A 26,682-nucleotide genomic window follows, 5' to 3' on the forward strand; every position below is an offset into this window, starting at 1 on the left:
TTTGAAGATTATTGTTGATTCTGCAGGTATTGAATTGCTGGAAGAGGGCTTTTGTGTGGCATCTCTGCATCTCATTGGAAACAGAATGAGGGGTTTCTTCTCTCAAATGATGAGATAGAATGTAGACTAAATGGTTGAATGTGCTCTTTTGCTCATATATTCAGTTTCTTTGTGGCCATATATTTTGTCTTAATCTTGTTATACTCTGTCACCGGATAATTATTTAGGAGAGGAAGGTATCCATTGTGTTACGTCTGTTCCTTTCTGTCTAAAAGTTTTGAAGAACACTTGAAATCAGGACCCTTTGTTGCATTCTTTTCTACAACATCAATGGATATAATCAAATCCAATGTTGGAGAATAGATTTTACCGACAAAAGGCTCTTTTTAGCACTGTTTTTAAAGTGTCCCTATTATGCGTTTTAAGATATTCCCTTTCATTTAGTGTGAATGTAAAATCTCTGCGAAGTTCAAAGTCCACGATAAATAAAGTTATTGACTCCCAAAAGAAAGAATCGATTCTGAACTGCCGAAACGAGACGGCAGTAATTCCAGTTTTACTTCCGTAACTTTATGTAACAATGTAACATTAGCATAATGCCCACCCATGATCTTCAATGGCTATCTGCAAACAACGTCTACTTTGACAAAAAACTGAGTAGTGTATAACTGGTAAAAGACCATCTCAATTCGGGTTGAATAACTAGTTCTTCCAATGTTTCATCATCTGACTTGTGCTCGAATTGATATGAAAAAATTGACCATCGTTAATGTCTTTACAGTGTGTACAATTGCTGAGGTTTGAGGAAGCCTCTGGAGCTGAAGTTCAGTTATGGTAATAGACCATTATGGGCCCTATTTTAACGATCTGAAACGCAAGTGTAAAAGTGCAAAGCGCAAGTAACTTTGTGGGCGGATCCCGGCGCTGTTGCTATTTTCCCGGCGGATAAATGACTCTTGCGCCCGACGCAAATCTAAAAGGGGTTGGTCTGAAGTAGCTTCATTATTCATAGGTGTGGTTTGGGCGTAACGTGAAATAAACCAATCAGAGCGTCCTCTCACATTCCCTTTAAGAGCAGACGCGCTTGTTCCATGGCGGATTGCTATTATAACGGCAGATTTGCCTGCGCACGCAGGAGCGATTCACAGCCGAGGAAACCGACGTTCTCGTCAGGGCCGTAAAACACAGAGAAGTGACATTGGGGATGATGGGAGAAACCCACCCAAATAAGGTTAAACAGGCGTATAATTTGGGTAAATGTGTAGCCTAATCTAGATTTTTTATTTTTTTTTATCTAGATAGATCTTTTTCACATCTTCACGGACATAGGCTACCAATGATTTCCCTCGTGTGTTAATATTTTTCCTTGTAATAATGTATGATTTGCAAAAATGAAAACTGCTGCATCTGTTTATATTAGAGAATCAAAGTGGATGCGGGTTAACATTATGGCCAAGCACGCGCCCTTAAAATACCACATCACTAACGCGCAACACGCCACTGTCTTTAGACTGTTTTTTTCTTGGTCAATGGCGCAATTGCTTTCTAAAACTGGAAAATAGCACCATTGAAGTTTTGCGCCGGAACACGCCTTCTCTTTGCGCTGAACCGCCCCCGCGAGCGCAAGTTCATTTCCTAATTTACCGACGTGCGTCTGTGGAGGGAAAAGTCCGCTGTGCGCGGGTGCAAAATAGGAATGATACATGCGTCGGTGTTCAAAGTCAATTGCGCTGGGTGCAAGATAGGGCCCATAGTGTGGTGCACGTATGACATCAGAACCCGAAAGACTAATTCGCCGCTGGTTCCTTGCGAGATTTTCCTATGGGGTTTTATAATGTGTTTTTTTGATTTATGTATAAAATAGCCTATGGTAAACATAAATTGACTATACGTTGATGTTTTGTTCTAAAACATAAATTACACACACCCATAGTGAAAACGTGAATTTTGAAGCAGTTATGTTCATTTTTAAAAACCTAAGTTTTTCATAAGTAATTAGATAAGACGTAAGACTAGATAAGGTGTAAGTTCCGTTGTTTCCAACATAGTCACGAAACCATAGTTCCAGTGAACATTCGTAAACAGCTTCGCAAACTCACGTCACGAGGAGCTGTGGTTAGAAGAATAGATTCTTGTTAAAATAATGTTGGCGCAATTTTCAAAAACACTACTAATGCAAACTCAACCAGTTCTCGGGACACTTGGGACTGAGTCAGTGCAATGGACAGGATAGAAAACGTTGTAGTGTTGTAGCTTGCACGGTTTTATTAGCATTGTTCGGTCTAAAACCTTTGGACGTTTTCCATTTTAGAAAATGTAAAGGTCAGACAGATGAACATAGTTTTGTTTAGAAATGTTGCTCGTGGTGGATATTCTGTTGGCTTAGTCTGTGCTGTTTCAGTGCTATTTTTGCTCTCTGGGACAGTGAAGTTACGCTTGATATTTTGGGCGTGGGTTTTCAGCAGTCCTGTTTTCCACTGTGGTTACCATGAGGATGGTCCCATCAGCCAATCAAGACAGAGATTTGATGAGTTTGCATCTTGCACAAGCACACAGACACGATTGAGGCTGCTCTCTGTGGTGAAATTACAAATTACAGTTGAGCAAAGAAGGGCAGAATCAGCAACCAAACATGCCAGTCCGGTCAGAGGTCTTTAAATAACTCAAACACCCGGACACGCACACACATATGCATACATGGAGTATCTTTTTAGCACATGCTTTCAAAGAAAGGCTCTCATGCACTCTCTCTCACACATTCACACACTTTTCCAGGCACGCGGTGTGTGATAAGCATGTATCTGTTTGGATAGCTGCGCACCACACACGGTGGGAAACAGCGTGAGGTGGTTTAGCCAAGGCCGATTCTCAGCATTCATCTATATGAGAGGGCACTTTAACCTGCACAATGCAGATATTCACAAGCATGTAAGCCGTCTGTCTCACAGCCTCGACTATATCCCTCTTCCTCTCTGTCCTCATATTTTATATGATAGCAGTCATGTTTTATTACACACAGAAAAGCTGATGTCTCTTTTCATTTTATGGCCCATGACGTAATCTTTGAAACACGACCGACTATGTTGCTTGTCTAATAATTGAACCCATAGTCAATTGTGCTTAACATACTGTGAAATACAAAAAACGTTTGCGGCATCGGCTACCATTTTAAATTACTTTCTTTCGCAACAGATGTCAAAGTAGCTATGGGTGTATTTGCTATCCATGTGCTCAGTCCTCTAGGTTTACTACTAGTTTGAGTGTTTAATAGCAGTAAGGGTACTAACCCTTACTGCTATTATTTTTCCTGTGAAAAACTCCATGATCCTAGGGTTGTTAGGGTGTTGCAATTTGGTTACTAGGGTGTTCAAGGTGATTGCTAGGGCTTTGCTAGGTTAAATACTTGTCGCCACAATGCTAGGGTTCTCAGTGTATTGCTATGTTGCTGCTGGGTGATTGCTAGTGCTTTGCTAGGTGTAAAACTCAAGGCCACAATGTTAACATTGTTAGCATCTTGCTATGTAGTGATTCCAAAATTGCATACTGTCTGAGTAGGTACTACATTTGACTTTGTAACCGTTAAAAAATTATGTTCTATTTAGTAAGAATATGGGTATGAATGAAATTCAGACGTGCTACATCCGCCATGTTGTTACTGTCACATGATCTACCAGTCTCATGATCTACCAGTCTCTCTTGCGTCGCTTCACTGCCATTCATAAATCCTTTCCTGTGGCCTCATTGGATAGTAAAGTCTCCATCGGTGTAAGAAGTAGGTCATCCAGGGAATGTTTTTCGGATACGATGTAATCGGACATACTACTCTTTTGGCGTACTATATAGTAGAGAAGTATTCAATTTCGGATGCAGCATGGGTGTTTTTCTTAGTGAATGCTAGTGCTTTTCTAGGTGCAAAACTCGCTGCCACGTTGGTAGATCTGCTATCATGTTGGTTACAGTGTTAAGGTTGTTAGCGCGTTGCTAGTGCTTTGAACATAAAATTGTGTAAACTGTATGTATGTATATATATATATATATATATATAATATTTGCTTTCTCTATCTTGTATTTATATGAAGTACTGGTTTTTCCAATGGAACAAAAATCTTTTAAGCACACTTGGTCAATAAAACCTATTCTGAGTCGTTGCTAGGTGCAATACTCTGTTGCTAGGGTGTTCTCAGTGGTTGCTAGGTAGATACTTACTGGCCCCTGTCAATGATTGGGTCACTCTTTTGATATCCATGTCTTTTTTGCCTATTTTACTATCTGTCAGGTGTAAATCTGATTCTTTAGAAAAGCAACACCTCCTATCAACAAACCCCACAAGTTTTTAAAGCAGTAGTAATGCTTGCCTGAGCAGAAATCACTGTAGTAACTGGTATTTTGTTGGTGACCATGGTAAAAAGACATGCAATACTATGCAATGCTGAGCAAACTGTAGCAATACTTACAGATGTATTGTCTATCTCTTGCACATCTAGGGCCATTTTATGCACATACACATTACATTCAAAGACACACATACTATGTGGCTACTTCATACAGCATGTTGGCCAGTTGACAGGAGATCACTAGAGATCACAGCAAAAATCCAAAGCTGTTAGATCCCAAGTGTCACAAATACAGCTTTCCAGATGCTCCTCCAGGATCAGCTCACACATGCTGCTCACAGCGGAGAAGACCTTGAACGGGCTTGACGTTACTGTTTAGACCCCAGAGAGAAGATGTCAACACACTGTCCTGCTAGCCCACAATTGGTTGGACGATTTATTCAAAGGCTTGATGCGTGGAGAGCTGTGGTCGGAATATTATGCTGAAATGAGCCTGCAATATTACACACTTGCTGGATGTGCACTGTGTTCAGTGTGCCATGAAAGACGGATCACGTTTGCCCTGTGTTTAGAGGACAGAGGAAGCTGTCCTGTCCTCCGCTGAGCCGGGTGCAGGGCAGAGGGACCCTGCAATTATCCCGTCCAGGGGGAAATTCCTGCGAACAGGAGTTCCCCTCATCTCTGTTTCCACCCAGTGCTCGGTTCTGCATGATGCCATATTGTCTGTTGGTGGCCTTGTGGAGGAACTACACTTCTGATCATCATTTCTCTTGCAGGACAATAGAGCTGGATTTGTTGGTTATTGTATATGTGCAGGAAATACTTGTCCCTGACTATACAGTGGTGTTTCCACTGACCAGTCAATGCTGTGATGCCATCTCACTCTCTGAGTTTGTCGTCTGCCGTTTTAAATGCTCGTGCTCTTCATCAGAATGGATTCTGATTGGCTGTCAATGTCAATCGTTCATCAGCTGGAAAAGATCGTTCTCAAAGCCACTTTAATGCCCGGTACACATTGAATGATTTTGGGCTGTCCCAGACGAAAGATGACCAATCTTGTTGATATCTGTGGTCATGGCTCCTAAAAGGCGTATTGATCAACTCGACATAGCGCTAAAACTTAAAACTACTTACCTCAAGCTCCATTTGCAAAATTGGCATGCCATGTTGGCCTCTTTTCCCATATTCTCCTCTTTTGCTTCCTCTTCCTTTTTTCAGTGCACATAACATTTTTCTTGCTCTATTTGTTTACCACTAGCGCATGTTGATGACGTTTTATTCTTCTATACTCCCTTGCGTCGTAGTCTACGTAAGGGATAATGTATAGCGAGGCGGTTGTTATAGCGAATACAACTCCCGACAGGCTGATTAGGAGCCCGACGCGAAGCGGAGGTTGTATTCGCTATAACAACTTTGTTATAGCGAGTTGTATTCGCTATAACAACCAACTCGCTATACATTATCCCGCTTATTACATTGCTACCTACCAAATAAATCAATAATTTGACACAAAATATTGATTTAAAAAGGAATTTATTGATTTAAAAACTATTTATATGGCTTCCACTAAAGAAAATAGTCCGTTCCGTCTCTACGGTTAGAATCCTGCGTCCATGGCAACGCTCTGTTTTTCATGGCAACGGTCTGTTATCAAGAAATAACAGACCGCATATTAGAATTCAACCAAGCCATGTAATAAGATTCAATAAATGTCATCATCTTACAGTTTAAATACATGTTGTACCCAAGTTTATTAGATCCATGTCGTACAGTGTAATTTGTAATCTTGAATCTAATAGGATTTCAGAAATCGCACAATCTGTGGCAGGCTTAAGGCAAGCCTCCAAGGTTAGCAAAAAAAGGCTAACGCCTGCTAACACTGCGGTACGCAGGGAAAGAGACCAGAGCGGCTTATCATTTAATGAATCGACAGCCTATCGGCTAATCTTCAACATGTTTGCTTTTAAACATTAGTTTTGGATTGATTCACTTTTAGAGTTTTAGAAAAAACAGAAGTCATGGACAATTGCCCAACAGGTAGGATTCAGTTTATGGCACTTCTCATTCGGTATCCGCAGTGATTGACTTTCGCACAACTATGAACGAAATTCAATGACGTCAAGACTGTAATGTGATTTGTTATCAACGCACAAGTGATCCAAGTTGGACGTTACACTTTCTCCAATAGTAGAGCCACGGACCCTCGTGTCTCCCAATAATAAGACCATCTCTGTCGTTCTGAAATGATTCCAACGATATTGTTTCACTGTGGCGTTATCGTTATTGTTGTGGTGCAGACTTCCCATTCTCATAGAGTTAGAACAGCGACTAGAATTTTAGAGTTATCGTTATAGTTTGGTGTAAACTTTTCTTTATATTGAAATGCAAAACTAAACTGTAGATTAAATTAAATAGGAGAAATAGAGAATCTAATTGTCTTGTCTTTTTCTCTTTTCAGGTGTATCTCATCAATGTCACATACTCTGACTCCACATCCCACATCGTCTACAGAAGATACAGTAAATTCTTTGACCTTCAGGTAGGCTTACTTAAGTTTAACAGTTGCGAATTCTCTCTCTGTCTAACTTCTTTTACTTTACTTTTATATTATTTTTTCAGGTGTCACCTCAGCACTGAGTTTAATGTCTTTTTAATGTTGGGCTTATGCAAGCCAGGGCTATGTTTGCACTCCTATTTCTCCTTCTTTCTTACATTTAAATGTGTTTTATTAGCATTACACATTAATAACAGTGTATTTTTATTCCCAGTGGCAAGTTAGAGGAAAATTAATAATGTGGGGAAGAAAGAATGTGATATGAGTCTAATGCTATTTAATGTAGCATTATAGGCCGCAGCCAAGGGGTTACCCTGAATGACATTTACGGGTGTATTTTACAAATTAAAGTCTTAACTGTGCAACAGAGCTCTCAGGACACCTCTGCCAATAACAGTATTTGCTTTGGAAGTAGAATGGAGGGACCGCAGCGTTCACACCCAACCCTTCAGGTGCAGCAGGCCCCTCTGTAAAGTCTGGGAAGAAAGATCATGTGTGTGCTGGTGTGTGAGGACGTGTATAGGGTTAGGATGACTGTGCACATTTAGTTGCAGTGTAAGCATGTCTTTGGTACTGTAGTGGATATGTGTATTTCTTTTGTCGCTAGTACTAACAAAAGTGCTAAAAAGTAACATTTTATCGGCATGTTTTTGGAAATGTACAATGGCAATGTTTTAAAAAAAAAAACGTAATATTGTGAAGTATTATTACAATTTATATATTTTTTCTTTTAATTTATTTAAAAAAAATATATATTTTTTTATGGCAAAGCTGAATTTTTAGCATCATTACTCCAGTCTTCAGAGTCACATGATCCTTCAGAAATCATTACAATATTCTGATTTGCTGCTCAAGAAACATTGTTTATTATTTTAAATGTTGAAAACTGTTGCTTAATTTTTGTGAAAACACACACATTTTTTTTGTGTGATGAGATTATTTTCAGGATTCTTTGATGAATAGAAAGAACAGCATTGATTTTAAATTTAATTATTTTGTAACTATCTTTACTGTTTTTACTGTTGCTTTTGATCAATTTAATGTGTCCTCTGCTGAATAAAAATATAAAAATATTATATAAAAACTTACCTCATGCTTTTGAACAGTTAGTGTACTTCATGGTAATACCATTATTTTTTGATAATATAGTATTACCATGTTGTTGTTGTTTTTTTACTTAAATCATAGTAGTGCCATCTTTTTTGGATATGATTCCTGGTCATGAAAAACCTGGAATTATCAGGTTATTTTAAAATAGTGTTGTCCAGGCCTGAAATAGTCATGGAAATTAATAAAACAATAAAACTTTTTTACATTTCTGAAATGTTTATATTTTGTCAGCTTAAAATTCCTCTTTGTGTTTACAATCCCTGCAAAAATAAATAAATAAAAATGGAAATTGATTGGTTAAAACAACATAATACTATGATATACATCAATATCTGATACATTCACTGTACAATGGTACACTGTTGTTGTTGTTTTTGGACGGATGTATGTGTATGTGTGTAATATGTGTTTGTTTGTAGCTGTGTGTGTAGGGAGTTCTGGGCTCCCCTTTGGCTCTTCTACATATCTACAGTCTGTTGAGGTTATTAGTGGTTAGGGTTATGTCTCAAAGACTCCAGTGTTTAACACGGGAGGTAATGGCGGCCATGTTGTGTACAGGGCGGAGGGATGAAGTCAAAGCCTCCATTGATAAGCTGAGAGGGCGACTAACTCAGTCAATCACTTCCCTCCTCTTGAGTTCTTGCCTCTCCATGTGGGATAGACGACAGGAACAATAACAAACATTAGGAAGAGGGATGTGCCTTTTACGAGGTGTCAGCAGATGTTTCAGATCATTCTAAGAATGTATAAATAATGCACCCGGCTGCGCTTCATGTAGTTTAGAGGCTTAGTTTGGTTTTGGATAGTCACTACTGTTTAAAAGTTTGGGGTCAGTAGGATTTTTAAAGAAACTTAGGGCCTGTTTACACGAGAACGCTCGCGGGTGAAAACCTAAAAATATTTTATCGGATGTGCCTTTCGTTTACACGGCAACAGCGTTTTTGGGGCTTAAAAACGCAAAAAAGTGAAACCACCCTCCAGAGTGGAAATCTTAAAAATGCTCCACCATCGCGTTCCCGCCTAAAGGGGAAAAAAACGGTAAAAACGCAAAACTCTGCTAGACAGTAAAGACGTTGCATACGTGTTTACGTCACAGGCATGCGCCAGTACAGGAAAATAACAAAACATTATCAAACTAAAATATAGCATTAATTTCATTGACAAAAATAAAATAAAAAATCTGTCATTATTGAGCGACACGCGAAGAGCACCGAGGGTTAAAGCAGCAGCTTTACCGTATTAAACATGAAAAACTGTGTCAGCGGCTCTTCTGTGCTGTGTCAGCCGCATATGAGCGGCTCTCATATGCACGCAGATTTCCCCCCAATAACGCTCGTCTAAACGCAGAATAAAAAGTGATAACGCAACGTCACTTTTGCGTTTTCTCTTCAGATCATTTCCGTGTAAACATAGCCTTATAGGCCTACTGTTATTCAGCAGGGATGCATTAAATTAATCAAAGTGACAGTAACGACATTTATAATGTTACAAAAGATGTCTATGTAAAATAAATGCTTTTCTTTTGAACTTTCTTTTCTTCAAAATAAACTTAAAAAGTATTACGATTTCCACAAACATATTAAGCAGCACATATGTTTTCAACATTGATAATATGAAATGTTTTGCTAGCATCAAATCATCATATTAGAATGATTTCTGAATGATCATGTTGTCACTGAAGACTGGAATAATGATGCTGAAAATTCAGCTTTACCATCACAGGAATAAAAAGCATTTTACAATATATTTAAATAGAAAACAGTAATTTTAATAGTAATAATATTTTACAATATTACTGTTTTTACTGTGTTTCTGATCAGCCCTGGTGAGCATAAGAGACTCTTTGGGTTTTGCTGTGTATTAGAGCAGTCATCAATGTAAGAACTCATTATCTTTCAGTGTTACTGCCAATGCGCTGTTGGTTAGCATTAGCATTGCATGTATAAAAGTGTAGTTGAACTCCAAGCTAAACAAATGAATTGTGCTTGAAAGCTTCCCATACACACTGACCACTGGTTAAACACTATTCAATCATTCTTTAATGCTCCACAGTTCATTTAAAATAAAATCCTTCACGCTGGCCAAGAATAAGGTCCTGTGCTTTCATTCGGCTAATTTTCTGTTAGCTGAGCTGAGGTCTTTAGTTGTCCAAACACATGTGCAAACCCAAATGTGAGACGTCTGCAAGCTCGGCCTTAATTGTACTGACAAAAGGCCGTCATATTATGGAACATCCTTTAATTTTCCCTTAAAAACATTTACCATGGTATCTATAGTTTACTATGTAATAACCTACCATGTGACTGCAGTTGTTAGTGCAACAAAACTGTGGTTAGGCTTGGTAAGAATTCAAGATAAAAAAAAGCACAGAAACATTCTGAAGGCCCCAATAATAATGCTTTTACAGTAGTTATATAACTACAGGAACTGTTTTGAATGTTTAAAAATAATTATCCTTTATGGCTTTTGTACATTAGTAATTTCTCTTCTAACACACTGGGGAAAAAAAACATGCCTGTGGTGACATTGCTGTAAAATGATATTACGTTGCTTCTTGCACGTTTTGCATGTTCAGTCAGTTTAATCCGAAACAGATGAATGTGAATGGTAACATTTTATTAAGTTGGTTGTTGTATGTTTTGCGGCAGTTCAGAAATGAGATGTCCGGTGAGTGGCGCTAAAAGGTTAATGCTAATCGTGTTGGAAAATAATGTTCCAGCTACACTAAACTCGACCCTAAACCTAACCCATAGTGTCAACTAAAGCAAACGTCAAATGAAAACACATTTGTGTTTTGAAGTGATATCATAGTATATTGCAAGGAGAAAAAAAAATATATTGTTGGTGTTTCAATGCCAATAGTTTTTGAGCTGAAAACTGCAGTGAATTGTATAGGTATGTTTTTTTTTTATTGTTTTTTTTTTTAGGGAGATTTGCAAAAAAATTAGGTATAGGCATGTTTCCCCACTTCCTATGCGGAAAAAAAAATGGTTTTGTAGAAACCATAGCTAAAGTGATCTATTTTTTTTGCCAATGGTATGCAGTGAAATATGGTTATTAAGCAAGCGCTATGGTCATAAGCAGTGGGTGTATATTCTTGGATGTATATCAGGAAGCCTGTATTGTTTGTACTTCTAGGTTCTTGTTTGAAGTTTCAGGTTTATTTTGTCCTCTTTGGTCTCTGTGGAACAGCCACCCACAGAGCTTATGTATAGCTAACTCTTAAGACTTAAACTGTGGACTAGTGGCAATTTTGTGATGTTATGTAAATGGAAGCTTGCCTCTGTCTCAAAGCTTGGAGACTGGTTATAGTGGATTCTCTATCCCACGAGGATATGCAGGTACAGAACGAAGTATTGTGAGCTGAATGTTAAGAGGTGACCTCTGTTGCTTAGGTTACTCCTCTCATACTCCTTATAGGAGGTGGTTGTGTCTCATTGTCAAGTACCCTGGCAGGGCTCCAGTACTGTACTGTGCTCAGGTCTTCATCTTATCGTACAGCACTGCAGAGTCCTGACTTATGCATAATGCACCAGGTGATTCATCCTGAATATTTGACCCTATAACTCTAAATTTGTGTTTTTTATCTTTACCTATTTTTGTTTTAGGAAGAAGGTGAGAGAAGTTGAATATAATGAACGGGTAACAAAAAAGGGTAACAGACAGCTGGTCTGACAGCAATAGGAATGAGTCAGCATGCTTTCGATTAGTCATCCAGCAACTGGCTAGTCAATACTTGAGTTTATCCGTTTTTTTATTTTTTTAAACATTTTTAATAGACATTCTTTAAATGGCATGAATTTAGACACACACAGTAACCTTTTTGAGACGGTCTCAAATATATTATATATAAGTCTCAAATATATATTTTTTTATAATTACTGACAGACTACAAATGTTTTGTAATGATCAGTCTATAGTAGCGTTCAAACGTTTGTGGTCTGCAATAAAAAAAGAGAAAGTAGTTAACAGTAAAGACATTGATAATATTACAAAAAAAATATATATTTCAAATATATGCTGTTGTTTTGAACCGTCCATTTATCAAAAATCCTGGACAAAAGTATCACGGTTTCCACAAATATTAAGCAGCACAACTGTTTTCAACATTAATAATAATAAGAAATGTTGCATGCAAATCGTCATAGAATGATTTCTGAAGGATGAAGACTTGACTAATGATGATGAAAATTGAGCTTTGCAACACAGGAATGAATTACATTTTAAAATATATTAAAACAGAAAACAGTTACTGTAATATTACTTTGTTATTGTATTTTTGATAAAAGAAATGCAGCCTTGGTTACATAAGTGACTTCTCTCAAAAACATAAAAACAATATCACACTAAGCAACTAGACTGTTTTGTAAATTAATAGGTTTGCACATGAGCAATAACCCACTTTTATATGCTATAAAATGAAAGCATTTTGTGAACGGCACAATAGAAGCACAGGGTGGCAAAATGCATAATTCTCCATACATGTCTTATAGAGTTCTTGATCTGAAAGCCCGGACATACAGTACATGCAGGCTCGCAGCGTCAGTGTGTGGGATGCTAAGCTGGCTGAGATGAGGATAAGGACAATAATACACCTGACAAAACAGCATAGTCAAGACATCTGCTTTGCGTTTTCCTCTCATCTAAGCTGACTCTGTCAGTCTAAGCTGTCCAAGACCAAACCAAGACCAGCTGACTGCAGGATTTAACATGCATCGACTGAGAGGCTCTTGATGTTGTGCATAGGAACTGCATTCGTTTGATTGCTGCATTTTCTTGAAAACATGAAAACCCTTGATTTTGTGGATATGGGGAATTTTTTTGAGCTATAGGTGTTCAACTAGAATTTGTATCCATATTGATCTACATCAGTATGGATCTTGTTTAACCATTAAATCCTTCTATTTGCACTGACTTGTTTAGTTTTATTTTATTGTATAGTTCCCTTGGCCTTTGGAATTAAAATAGCCCCACAGCATCACATACCCTTCACCATACCTAGAGATTGGCATGGTTTTACTTCAGTTAGCCTAATAGCTGGTTTGATTTGCATTGAGAGATGATCTTATGGGAAGTATCCCATAAGCTAGTTTAATTCCAAAGGCCAAGGGAACTTTATCAGGTTGCATAGTCCATGAAATAACTGGCTTTTAAAAATAAAACTCTGCCTGCCTCTATGGGAATTTAACATAGGGGTGTCCTGACTTATGCACCCTGGAAGAACATTTATTTATTTACGATACATTATTCATTCACAAAGAAAATTGGTGTCCTTAAAGGTTGGAGTTTTCCTCATTTTTTAAATTAAGGCATTAAGATCAATTTCCAAAAGATGATTTTTTTATTCCTCTTTTTAGTAAACTTTAGCATGGGTGTGTTTACTTATGCTAAGCACTGTAGGTCTTGACAATATTGGATGCCTTTTTTTCACTTCCCTTTATTCACAGGTCTGCAGTGAAATATTGATATTTAGTTTAGATTATAGATATGTGCAGCTGAACTTTTTGTCGTATTAAAGCTTCGCCCGCTCTATTTTCCGTACCAGTCCTTTGACCTCAGAACATGAACCCGTCTGACACTGGAAGATCTCCTCAATGCGTGCTCTTGCAAATGGAGGGTCATTCAATCTAGATTTGGGAATGCGTAGGCAGCCCGGCCCGGCCCGAATGTCCAAAATGGGTGTCTAGACCAAGGCATTACAGGCATGCCAATGGCCCCAATGGCTGGAGTAAGTCAAGGCCTCAGCACTTCAGTGGTGTTCAGGGACTCTCAGCTCTGCCTACTGTACTGATGTCAGGATGGGAAGAAGGAGCTTGATTGTTGAAGCTGGATAAAGGCCTGTTTCATGAGCAAGGTCGAGTTGTAGTCAGAAGACCGACACCTACACTTCAGAGACACACTGGCCTTGTGCTCAAAGGGACAATGGAGGGTTTTGAGCCTGTGGTGAAGAGAGAAGTTGCCCTTGGCTCCTGATCTGAGGCCAGCAAGCTAGAAAGCAAGAGAGACTAAATTTAGTGTTTCATAGTCAAGTCCATTTAGAAGGGGGTTTTCTTCCTACTTGAGTTTTTTCTTTATTTTAATTGTTTATTTTAAGTTTGAGAGAGAGAGAGAGAGAGAGCGAGAAAGAGATATTATATATTTTCATTATATATATGAACTCATCTTTTTCAAATTAAATTAACTTCCATAACTGAATTATCTGGACTTGATGCTTCTTTATTTTTTATTTTTAATAGTGATTTTTTTTTTTTTTACTTTTTAATAAATAGTATTATTTATTGTATTTTATCATACTATTTTTTTAAATTATATCATTTTATTTATAAAAAAATCATTGTTAATTATTTTATTCTTTTGAAGGCACCCTTTTAACAAGTACTTTTTATTTTATTTTATTTTTTATGTTTAATTTTATACATTTTTATTTATTTTATTTTTCAATTTATTTAGTTTAATTTAATTTGATATAATAAAGATAATAAATATATATTATTTATATATCTGTCATTAAATTCTCCCATAACCAAATTATATGGACTTGATGCTAGAAACAAAAGCGCTTGCAGTCTGGTTTAAGCTGGTCTTTCAGCCTGGCCAGCTGGAAAGAGTCTGTAATTCCTGCCAACTGACCAGCTCGAGGAGGTTGTGAGATCAGCTAAAACCAGCAAACCAACTTTTTTTTGATAATAACTATTTCATTGGTTTCTGTTATTTTTCCGAACTAAACATTGGACACACAGCTGAATGCTTAAATGCAACATAATTGCAGAGCTTCCAAAGCTAATATGCATTGGATGCAACGCTTTGTGTAGCAGGATGTGTGATCTGGACGTGTGCGCCAGTGTCGTGATGGATGCTTTGGTTCTGGTAATGAAGTGGGACTCTTTTGATGTGTTCGCTGTGGTCATGTTTGTGTGCGTACTCGCATGTCTGAATGTGGGTTTGTTGTGCATTTCTCAGTGTTGGTGCCAGACTCTGGGCTTCTGACCACCTCTCTGATGTCTTTTGATGTTTGCATAGACTTTGAGTCTGTACTGCCGCACAAACAAGCTTTGAGCTAGTATACGACTGAAACCAGCCGATGAGCTATTAGAATAAAAATAGTAAATCGTTTCCCTTCTATTCAGCAGTGGCACCATGGACAACATCTAAGCTGTTTTGGAACAGATTGGAGACAACCGAGACTGAGATTTGATATGTAAAAACTAACGTAAGCTGCTGTGAGTGACTAAATTACATGTAATAATCTTTTAAAGAAATCATAATAAAAAGGATTATGCTATAATACTTGAAACAGTTAAACAGTTTAAACTATTATTATTAGTAAGTAAATGTGGAGTAACCAACATGCAGGAAGCATGTTTAATGTGATGTAAAATAGGAAATGATATCACAGAAACCCGACTGCGTGTCTGTCAGGATTCCACCTTCACATCACTCTCCATTACCTCCCAGATCATCACTGACTCCTCCCACTCCTTCAATCACCCGTTCACAGTCCCCTGATTACTGATTCCCATCACCTGTGACTCATCACCAGTTCCCTTTATAACCCAGCATTCACCTCACCTCCGTTGTCTGATCTCGTCATTACTTGACCACAGACCCACCGTGAACACTCTCCTATGCTAACCCGCTACTTACCCGAGCTTACCTGCATTCCTCCTCGGATCCCATCGTCTCGTCTCAGTCCAGTCATCAAGGCTCCTACTCTTCAACTCCCTCTCCTGGATCCACACCTGAATACACATCACGGAATCAATCATTCAGCTAAGACTCTCCATATTTGCCATAGACTGTCTCACTTACCATTCCACTGTGTGTCCGCAACTGCATTGTTCAATAAAAGTGTGTTTACAACTTACGTCATCTCTCTCCGTGTTTCAAACCCTGACAGAAGATCAGACCTACAACATGCAATCGGATACACGAGACGCTGTTCCTCACCCAGTGCCCACCGCATCAGCGTCTGCTTCAACCAGTCCATCCCCGGATCCACTTCCGCATTCACCCGCTGCTTCGTTCACTGCCTCTTCCAGTCCCATGGCCAAACCAGCGCCTTACTCCGGCGAGGCGGAGGATTGCAGTGGGTTCCTCCTCCAGGTATCTTTATATTTCACTATGAATGAACAACAATTCCATAATGACGCCGCCCGCGTGGCTTTCATCATCTCGTTACTCACCGGTTCCGCCCTCCAGTGGGCTCAATCTCTTTGGAATTCCAATTCTCCGACCATTCGTGTATGCAAGGATTTTATTCAACACTTTAGGGATGTGTTTGGACAGTCCGTGGCTTCCCTCTCTATCCACGATCAGCTGTTCCATCTAAAACAAGGCCGTTCTTCGGTGACTGAATATTCCCTTCGATTCAGAACCCTCGCTGCTGCTAGTGGATGGAACGAACCCGCTTTAATTACTGCATATCGTCAAGGATTAACTCCGAAGATCCGTCAGCTGGTCGTGGTTTACGATGACGTCATGGGCATAGAAGCGCTCATTCAGAAAACTATCAGAGTCTCTCAACTACTAACTGCTTGTGACGTCAATATACCCACTGCACTTCCTCCGCCCCCGGCGTCCCAACCTGCTCATCTTACTCCTCCAGCACCTATTCCTATGGAAATTGATTCTTCTCGACTAACCCGTTCTGAACGACAACGAAGAATGCAAGCCCATCTCTGTCTATATTGTGCTTCTGACAAACATCTACTCAACAGCTGCCCCATTCGACCTCCGCGCCTTGCGGTAAGCTCAATCTACCATCCTCCTAGCGTTGAACATCTTATCAAAACTCAAGTCCATCTAATAACCCCTAAATTCTGTTTCCCCGTACAAGCCCTCATTGACTCCGGTTCCGCGGGAAACTTCATCTCCTCCCAATGTCTCCAGAAGATGAATCTGAACAAGAAACGACTTGAGTACGATCTCGCTATTCATACCATCCAAGGTAAACCGCTAGGAAGGGGTCGAATCCGTTACAGTTCTCCCATGTTAACTCTGCAGATTGGATGCTTACACACTGAGGAGATCTCTTTTATGGTGCTGGAGGAGTCTACAGCCGAAATCATCCTGGGACGCCCGTGGTTAATACAACATCAACCCCATCTCCACTGGAAGACCGGTGAAATCCTCCAATGGGGTTCGGACTGTCATTCTTCCTGTCTAGTCACTATCACCAAGGTTACCCCTTCTCCGTCATCCGCTGAAATAGAGAGTCCTTCCTCAGAAGTTTCTTCGGATATTATCCCTCCATCCTCGTCTGATGTCTCCGAAGTGTCACTGCATTCCACTTCCGTGGAGAGCCCTGAGACTCAACGTCAGTATGAAATTCCAGTGGAGTACCGGGCGTTCCAGGACGTATTTAGTAAGGCGCTGGCCACCAAATTACCACCACATCGACCATGGGACTGCGCAATCGACTTGCTACCTGATCCAACTCTACCTAAGGGCCGTATCTATCCTTTGTCCATCCCGGAACAGAAGGCCATGGAGGAGTACGTAGAAGAGGCATTACAGCAAGAGTTCATCCGACCATCTATCTCCCCTGCCGCTTCGAGCTTCTTCTTCGTGGCCAAGAAGGACGGAGGCTTACGGCCGTGCATCGATTACCGTCAGCTTAACTCTCAGACAGTGAAGTTTCGGTATCCTCTTCCTCTGGTCCCGGCTGCTCTGGAACAGCTCCGAGGCGCCCAAATCTTCTCCAAGTTAGACCTTCGAAGCGCCTATAACCTCATCCGTATCCGCCACGGAGATGAATGGAAGACCGCCTTCGTGACTCCCTCCGGTCACTATGAATATCAGGTGATGCCCTTCGGACTGTCAAATGCTCCAGCAGTATTCCAGGGGTATATGAATGAGATCCTTCGCCCCTTCCTCAATCGCTTCGTGATCGTCTACATCGACGATATACTTATATACTCATCTTCCCAGGCTGAACATCATCATCATGTCGTTCAAGTGCTCCAGAAACTACGCGAGCATCAGCTTTTTCTCAAACTGGAGAAGTGTGAGTTTAACATCACTACTGTTCAATTCCTCGGTTATATCATCAGCCAAGATGGAATCCAGATGGACCAGAGGAAGGTGGAGACCATTCTAAACTGGCCCTTACCATCTACTGTAAAGGAACTCCAGCGCTTCCTAGGATTTGCCAACTTCTATCGACGTTTCATTCAAGATTACAGTCAACTCAGCTCTCCACTTACCACTGCTCTGAAGGGTCGGCCCAAGTCTCTGTCCTTATCACCTGCGGCTCTACAGGCCTTTCAGTCGCTCAAGGAAGCCTTCTCTTCTGCTCCAATACTCACTCACCCTAATCCTGATCTACCATTCATCGTGGAAGTCGATGCTTCATCCTCAGGAGTGGGGGCCGTTTTGTCTCAGCGGCAGGGGGATCTCTCCGTACTTCATCCATGTGCCTTCTTCTCCAAAAAGCTTGCCCCGGCGGAGTTAAACTACGATATCGGGAATCGTGAGCTACTGGCTATTAAGTTAGCCCTGGAGGAATGGAGACACTGGCTGGAGGGAGCTAACCATCCGTTTGAGGTCATCACGGATCATCGAAACCTGGAGTATCTACGAGAAGCTCGTAGACTAAATCCGAGACAAGCCCGTTGGGCCCTCTTCTTCACTCGATTCGACTTCAAGGTGTCATATCGTCCAGGCAGCAAGAATTGTAGAGCTGATGCTCTTTCCAGAATTCATCAAGTCCCTCACGAAGATAGGGAACCTGTGCCTATCCTCCCTCCAGCCTTATTTCTCAGTCCGATTGTGTGGGACATCGACAATCAGATCCACCAAGAAAACCGTCTCCATCCTGCTCCGCCGGGAGGTCCAGAAGGGAGTACCTTTGTACCGGAACATCTAAGAACTCCTCTTCTGGACTCAGCTCACTCCGTACCGGGCTCTGGACATCCGGGTAGCAAGCGTACCCTCTCGCTTCTCAGTCAACGGTACTGGTGGCCAACCATCTCCGAGGATGTAACAAGGTTCGTCAAGGGTTGTTCAGTCTGCGCCATTGTCAACACCCCGAGGAGACTGCCAGAGGGTAAATTGGTGCCCCTTCCGATTCCTCAGCGTCCTTGGTCCCATATCGGTATCGACTTCATGACCGACCTTCCTCCATCTGATGGTTTCACCACGGTACTTGTAGTCGTTGATCGTTTCTCTAAGGGCTGTAAATTAATCCCTCTACCAGGACTGCCGACTGCTCTGGAAACCGCCGAAGCCCTCTTCCAGGGAGTCTTTCGTAACTTCGGAATCCCGGAGGACATCGTCTCTGACAGAGGTCCCCAATTCATCTCCAGAGTTTGGCGTGTCTTCTTTCAGCTCCTCGGGGTCACTGTCAGTCTCTCTTCCGGATACCATCCTCAGACCAATGGCCAGACTGAGCGCAAGATCCAGGAAATCGGTCGCTTCCTAAGGACCTACTGCCACCAGTACCAGGACAGCTGGAACCGTTACCTTCCCTGGGCTGAGTATGCTCAAAACTCTCTCCGACAAAGCACCACTGGTCTTACTCCCTTCCAATGCATTCTCGGTTACCAACCTCCTCTGTTCCCCTGGTCTGGGGAGTTATCTGAGGTTCCAGCTGTCGACTTCTGGTTCCAGCAGAGCGAGGGGGTATGGGACTCAGCTCACGTTCATCTCCAACAGGCAATAAGGAGACACAAGACCCAGGCTGATCGTCGAAGACTACCAGCTCCCTCTTATCAGCCTGGGCAGAAGGTGTGGTTGTCCACCAGGGACATTCGTCTCAAGTTGCCATGTCGTAAGCTGAGTCCTCGATTCATTGGACCTTTCCCCATCGAGAGGCAGTTGAACGAGGTCACCTACAGACTTACACTCCCAAGGCAGTATCGCATCTCACCATCCTTCCATGTGTCATTGTTAAAACCGTACGTTGACCCTGTCCTTCCTCTTCCTTCAGATACACCTGCCATTGACGTACCTCCTCCTCCTCCGGTGCCTGTGGAGGATGAGCCCATCTATAGGATCCGTTCCATCTTGGACTCCAGGCGGCGAGGTCCCCGTCTCGAGTACCTCATTGACTGGGAGGATTACGGGCCGGAGGAACGTTCTTGGGTGCTGCGCGACGACGTAATGGATCCCACTCTCCTTTCCCAGTTTCACGAGGAACATCCCAATCGACCAGCACCCAGAGGTCGGGGTAGACCTCGCCGCCGACAGCATCCTTCACAGGCGTCAAGAGCCGCTTCGGGAGGGGGGGGTACTGTCAGGATTCCACCTTCACATCACTCTCCATTACCTCCCAGATCATCACTGACTCCTCCCACTCCTTCAATCACCCGTTCACAGTCCCCTGATTACTGATTCCCATCACCTGTGACTCATCACCAGTTCCCTTTATAACCCAGCATTCACCTCACCTCCGTTGTCTGATCTCGTCATTACTTGACCACAGACCCACCGTGAACACTCTCCTATGCTAACCCGCTACTTACCCGAGCTTACCTGCATTCCTCCTCGGATCCCATCGTCTCGTCTCAGTCCAGTCATCAAGGCTCCTACTCTTCAACTCCCTCTCCTGGATCCACACCTGAATACACATCACGGAATCAATCATTCAGCTAAGACTCTCCATATTTGCCATAGACTGTCTCACTTACCATTCCACTGTGTGTCCGCAACTGCATTGTTCAATAAAAGTGTGTTTACAACTTACGTCATCTCTCTCCGTGTTTCAAACCCTGACAGTGTCAAAGTCATTAAGTTTGTTTTATTTTTAAATATAAGATATATCTAATCATTATGAAAAGGCAAGGTTAGTTAAGCTCAAATGGACTAAACCCCTTATTTTTTTAATATATATATTTATTTTTACCCTGAAAATGTTTATTTTTATTTTTTTATAATTTTACACTCTTTACTATCTATAGGCAGCTTTATAAACAAAACAAAGCCTCACTCATCTGGAATTTTCTTTGTAGACGTGCTCACCTCACAAAATAGCTTTCCTCGTGTGAAACACAGAGGAGACTCAGGCTATGTTTACACGGAAACGATCTGAAGAGAAAACGCAAAAGTGGCGTTGCGTTATCACTTTTTATTCTGCGTTTAGACGAGCGTTATGGGGGGGGGAAATCTGCGTGCATATGGTGACGCAAAAGTGTGTGAAATTGGATGTAGTGTGCACTCCAGGCGGCTAGGTGGCAATGTGAAGCACTGAAAGAGAAAGAGACACTGACACAGTTTGTCATGTTTAATACGGTAAAGCTGCTGCTTTAATCCTCGGTGCTCTTCGCGTGTCGCTCAATAATTACAGAATTGTTTTGTTTTTTTTGTCAATGAAATTAATGCTATATTTTAGTTTGAAAATGTTTTGTTATTTTCCTGTACTGGCGCATGCTTGTGACGTAAATGCTTACGACATGCTTGCGACGCCTTCTTCACTGTCTAGCAGACTTTCGCGTTTTTACCGTTTTTACCCTTTAGACGGGAACGTGATGGTGGAGCGTTTTTAAGATTTCCACTCTGGAGGGTGGTTTCACTTTTTTGCGTTTTTAAGCCCCAAAAACGCCGTTGCCGTGTAAACCAAAGGCACATCCGATAAAATATTTTTACGTTTTCACCTGCGAGCGTTCTCGTGTAAACAGGGCCTCTCTATATTCCAATTGACTTTGATGTTAGCATGTTGCTAAGCTATTAATTTTTGGTTAACTGTAATAAGTATAAAAATACCATGGAAAATATTGAGTTGATTTTTCACTCTGATTGGTGTCTTCTTTGCAGATGATAGATGTGATGTTGCCTTGAAATTTTACTAAAATTAACTTATGTTAGCTAAAATTGTTGCTGCCTAATTATTGGAACAGACTTTCATGTATAAAATTGGCATGAAAAGGAAGTTGCAATGGTCGTTTCTTTCCTATTGTGACTTATATCCGAGTGAAATGGCTTCTCGAACAAGAAAAAACGTAGGGCGGGACTTGATTCTGTCCATGTGGAATTGATTGGATGCTTGTGGTTTGCTATTGGTCGATCTCGTGTGAGTGACAGGTTGTCCCGCCCTCACGCCAGTAAACACATCATCAGAGAAGAGAAGAGATGACTTTGCAAGAGGGAGGGGAAGTTATTTTGAGGGAACATTAATTAAAAAAAAGGATTAATCATTTATATTACATACCACAATATTCCATAAAAAAACAATAATTGTTTGATTTCGTGGTGACTTTAAAATGTTAGGTATAACTCACTAGGTTTTTTGACATGGAACACGGTGCAAATTATATATTTACTGACTCCTTGTTACCTACCACACACACACACTGTTATGAATGTTATAATGTTAAGTTGTGTGGCACAAATCTTGTGAATAAGGTCGCTCAGTATAAATAAATGAATATCTCTTTGGTCTGAAATTTGGGCAAACACTCACACAAAACCCCAAAAGGAAGGGTGTGCACGGGAAGCCAGCTTTAAACTGAGTTAGTTGTAGAAGTCTTTCTATGAAAGGGAGGACTCTGTTTGTTTAAACTCTTCCCTCTGGAGTTTTCACTGTACAATTTACACACACACACACCGTCGCTGGGACGGGCACGTTTCTCCGTTTGATCCCACGTGCTGGAGTTAGCCTGGTTGGCACAAAACATGGAAATTATTCAGAGGCTCAGAATAATGAATGTGTCTGACTTTGAAGCACTGTTTCTGTATGTATATAGTCTTTGTGATGGACAGATGTGGAATATGTAATTATGTCGCTGGCAGGAATGAGATCAGGTCGCGTTTATATGTCCAGATAAGAAGTGTTGGTTTTCTTGGGTGACCCAGATTTGCTGGGGTTTTCTCTGCACCTGGTGACAGTAGACACACACACACACACACACACACACACACACACACACACACACACACACACACACACACACACACACACACACACACACACACACACACACACACACACACACACACACACACACACACACACACACACACACACTTAAACAGAGCCACACACTTACTTTGGGCACTGCCACTCTCCCTGGGGAAGTCCTTTGGCACACACACACACACACACACACACACACACACACACACACACACACACACACACACACACACACACACACACACACGTTCTCTCCCTCTTTCTCTCACTTGCTGTAGTAGACATTCAACAAAGCATGTTCTGAGCTTCTTTTTCTATTTGAGGCTCTTTCAAGGTCCACTGCCTACTGTTACTTTTGTATCGTTTTATTCTTCCCCCTGAAGTTCACTTATAATGTTAGGGAAGGTTTCGTGCACCAAAAACAGTCATTTTGTTGTCACTTTTACATCATCTTTTTGTTCTTTGAATTAAATGGGTGTAGAAGCAGGTTTATCTCAGAGTAATAAAGGTAAATTGTGTAAAAAAGTTAATTGTGAGATACACTTAAAATCATAATTGTTAGATCTAAAGTAACATCATACGATGTACAGTAACAATTTGGATCACAATAAAATCACATTGTGAGATTAAAATCTCAGTATAAGATTTGTAATTTGCGATTGTGAAATTTAAAGTCATATTGTGAGATTTAGTCACATTATGAGATTTAAAGTCACATTAAAGTGACTTTAATTAAAGTGATATTGCAAGATTGTGAGGTAAAGTTGCTAATTTATGAGAAACAAAGTAGCAATTGCAAGGTTTATAGTAATTTTGCAAGATATAGTCACGTTATGATATAAAAATTTGCGTTTACGAGAAACAAAATCTTGATTGCAAGATTTAAAGTCATATCGCAAGATGTCAAGTCACATTGTTTCTTTACGACTTTATATCTCTCGTAGTTGCAATTGCAAAATTTAAAGACAAATTGCAAGATAAAAAGTCATATTTGCGAGATATAGCTAGCTAGTCACATTATGAGAACTGTGAAATTTTGCAAGATTGTGGGGAAATTGCTATTCGAGAAACAGTCACAATTGCGAGATTTAAAGTCACATTGTGAGAACTAGTCGCATTTACGAGAAACAAAATCGCAGTTGCAAGATTTAAAGTAATTTTTCGATATAGTCACCTTATGATTATAAATTCACATTTATTAGAAAAAATTGCAATTTCTGATAAAAATTGCAATTTAAAAATCAATCAGAGATGCTGCATACATCGCTGGATAATGAGCATCTCACGCGTAAGAACACAATGACACACTTCACTCTGAAATTTATGTAATTAAATAACAGTTTTTGTGATTTGATAATTGCATCAATGAATTATTACGATTTCTGTTTTATTTTGATTAATCGTGCAGCCCTATTGTAAGATATAAAGTAAAAATGAGGAGATATAAATTCACAGTTTTAATAATCAATGTCCTAATTGTGAAATATGAAGTTGCAGTTACCTTTATTTTAATTTTTTTTTACTTTGAAGTGGAAATGAGTTTCCATGACATAATCTAGTTTCCATACTAGATCTCTCAAATATGTTTTATCGTGACACCGGAATGCACAACCGCACTTTTCCAAGACATATGCCAATCTCCTGTTTCTATACAGAACACACACCATATTCTACTCGACACAGTTCCTTACGTGTCAAGTCAGTGAGACTAAACTAGTGTGTAGTCTGCAGTGCTGTCACTGTCCAAAAGTCAGTAAGAGTACAGTATGTCCTGATTGTGTCTGTGCTGTCGTCGTTGGGGTTCAAGCCAGTCCTGGCTCCTCATATGGAGAGAGTGAGGAGAACAGGGGCTAAATCTGGGTGTGGGTAGAGGAGACTGCCAAAAGTCTTCATCCCTGCTGCCGGCTGCCCTACATATACTGCTCAAATAATCTGTGTGGACACCCACAGTTACTCATGTGCTCCTTCTCTTTAGTCTCAGATCTTAGTAGTATATGTGTGTATGTGTGGGTGGATTTCAGGCACGTCCGCCAAATGTAACAAGAGACAGGTGAGGAATACGTGACACATTTGGGAATGTGTGTGTCAGTGTGTGATTAATTTTAATATGGACCAGTATGTTGCATCAAGCGTCTCTGATGACACATGGGACATCTGACAATCTGTCATTGCACAGCCCACAGAATTTTGGCTGGTCTTCGGGGTCAGGCTTAGGGTCACATCAAGGGCATTGGATTCCCTCTTTGTCTTGGTCGAACTTACAATTTCAGACTGACCTCAGATCTAAGTTGCAATTTGGGGTGGTGCAAAAAAAGATCAAGGCTGGTAAAGTTTAGGTTTGAACCCTGCAATAGAGCTTAGTTAGTCGGAATACATATGGAATAGTTTTTTTTAAAAGACACCTTTTTAACGTTTGGAATTACTGGAGTTGTGTAATGATGACAGAACTGGGCTATTCCTATAATTGGAGGCTGTATGGTATGGAAGAACAATTTGTTCAGTATGACTTATTGAAGATTTCAGGACTGTTTCAAAATGCTACACGACATAAAGTCACAGCCAATGCGGCATGATAGAAATGGTAACCAAGCAACTGACAACGGTTGCGATTAATCTCGTTGCGCTTGGCTAGGGTAACACTTTACTTTTCAACATACTGAGCGTCATTCATGAAACATGATTATGATGAATTTCTGTGTAAATTGTAAAATCGTTCTTAAGTAAATTGATGCTTTCATGTTTTAGCATAAATGTATGTTAACAAGAATTACATGTTTTTCAGAGTGGATTTTTTTTTTACAAAAATGTGTTAAAATTACAAATAAATTGTTAGTGATTTTAGGGGAGGGATACTCTTATTCTAGAGCATTGGACAAAAATCTACTCAATATGATTTTTTATTTCTTTAAAATACTTTTATTCAGCTAGGATGCATCAAAGCAACACTAAAGAATTTTTTTTTACCTTAAAATAATGTTTCCAAAATCATATCAGTGGTTCATCAACTCGTAACAGGGTGAAAGGCACTTATGCCTTCGCTTTGTGGTCCTATATCTGCTATAACCACGCTATGCAAGTTTGCCAGATCGGGTCGCGTTTCTGTAGTTCGAACGAGACACAAGAAAACTACAATTTTGACCTGCTTTGACCTGCACAAAAAGCTTTACAATAGTCATTATTTAGTTCTTCGTTTCTGATGTCGCAATACATCATACTTTCATGAAATCATGCAACATACCTTGTCTGTGGACAAAGCCGGTGCTGGATAAACAGCGAGCGTGCGTGCGACGGTAGGCTGCGGTAGGCTAATTTATTTACGACAGCGGTAATGGACAATAATCGCTTCAAACCTGTAGGGCGACCTTAAATTGATCGACAGTGATAGTAAAGACAACTATAATTGCAAAAAAAATTATATTTCAAATAAATGATTTAACTTTTTTTTTTTTTTATCTAAGACTCCTGTATCACAGATTCCATGAAAATATTAAGCATTTTGTTTAATATTTTAGTGTTTTCAACAGGAACATTTCTTGAGGAACATATTAGAATGATTTCTGAAGGATCATGTGACACTGAATACTGGAGTAATGATGCTGAAAATTCAGCTTTACATAATTGGAATAAATTACATTTTAAATTGTAATAATATTTCACAATATTACCATTTTTTTTTTGGGTCTGTTAAATGCTGCCTTAGTGAGAATAAGAGACTTCTTATAAAAATAAAAATCTTACCAACCAGTACATGCAGGTTCAGTCATCAGTATTTTTTGTTTCGATTTCATGCGAGAGAAGGACTGAAATTTTAGATGCGTCATTGCATTTCACTG

The 26,682-nt window shown here is 40.2% G+C and overlaps 1 protein-coding gene across 6 annotated transcripts in view; it reads left to right on the forward strand.

The window, feature by feature from the left end:
* Positions 1–26,682, forward strand: part of sh3pxd2aa (SH3 and PX domains 2Aa) — a 107,438-nt gene that overhangs the window by 8,031 nt on the left and 72,725 nt on the right. For all 6 annotated transcript variants that reach the window (XM_079614726.1, XM_079614728.1, XM_079614725.1 and 3 more), the window contains exon 2: positions 6,793–6,873. In XM_079614726.1, the coding sequence (XP_079470852.1) occupies positions 6,793–6,873 (81 nt within the window). The remainder of the gene's footprint in view (positions 1–6,792; positions 6,874–26,682) is intronic.

Source organism: Phoxinus phoxinus (assembly GCF_949152265.1).
Source record: "Phoxinus phoxinus genome assembly, chromosome: 6".
NCBI classification, from domain to species: Eukaryota; Metazoa; Chordata; class Actinopteri; order Cypriniformes; family Leuciscidae; genus Phoxinus; species Phoxinus phoxinus.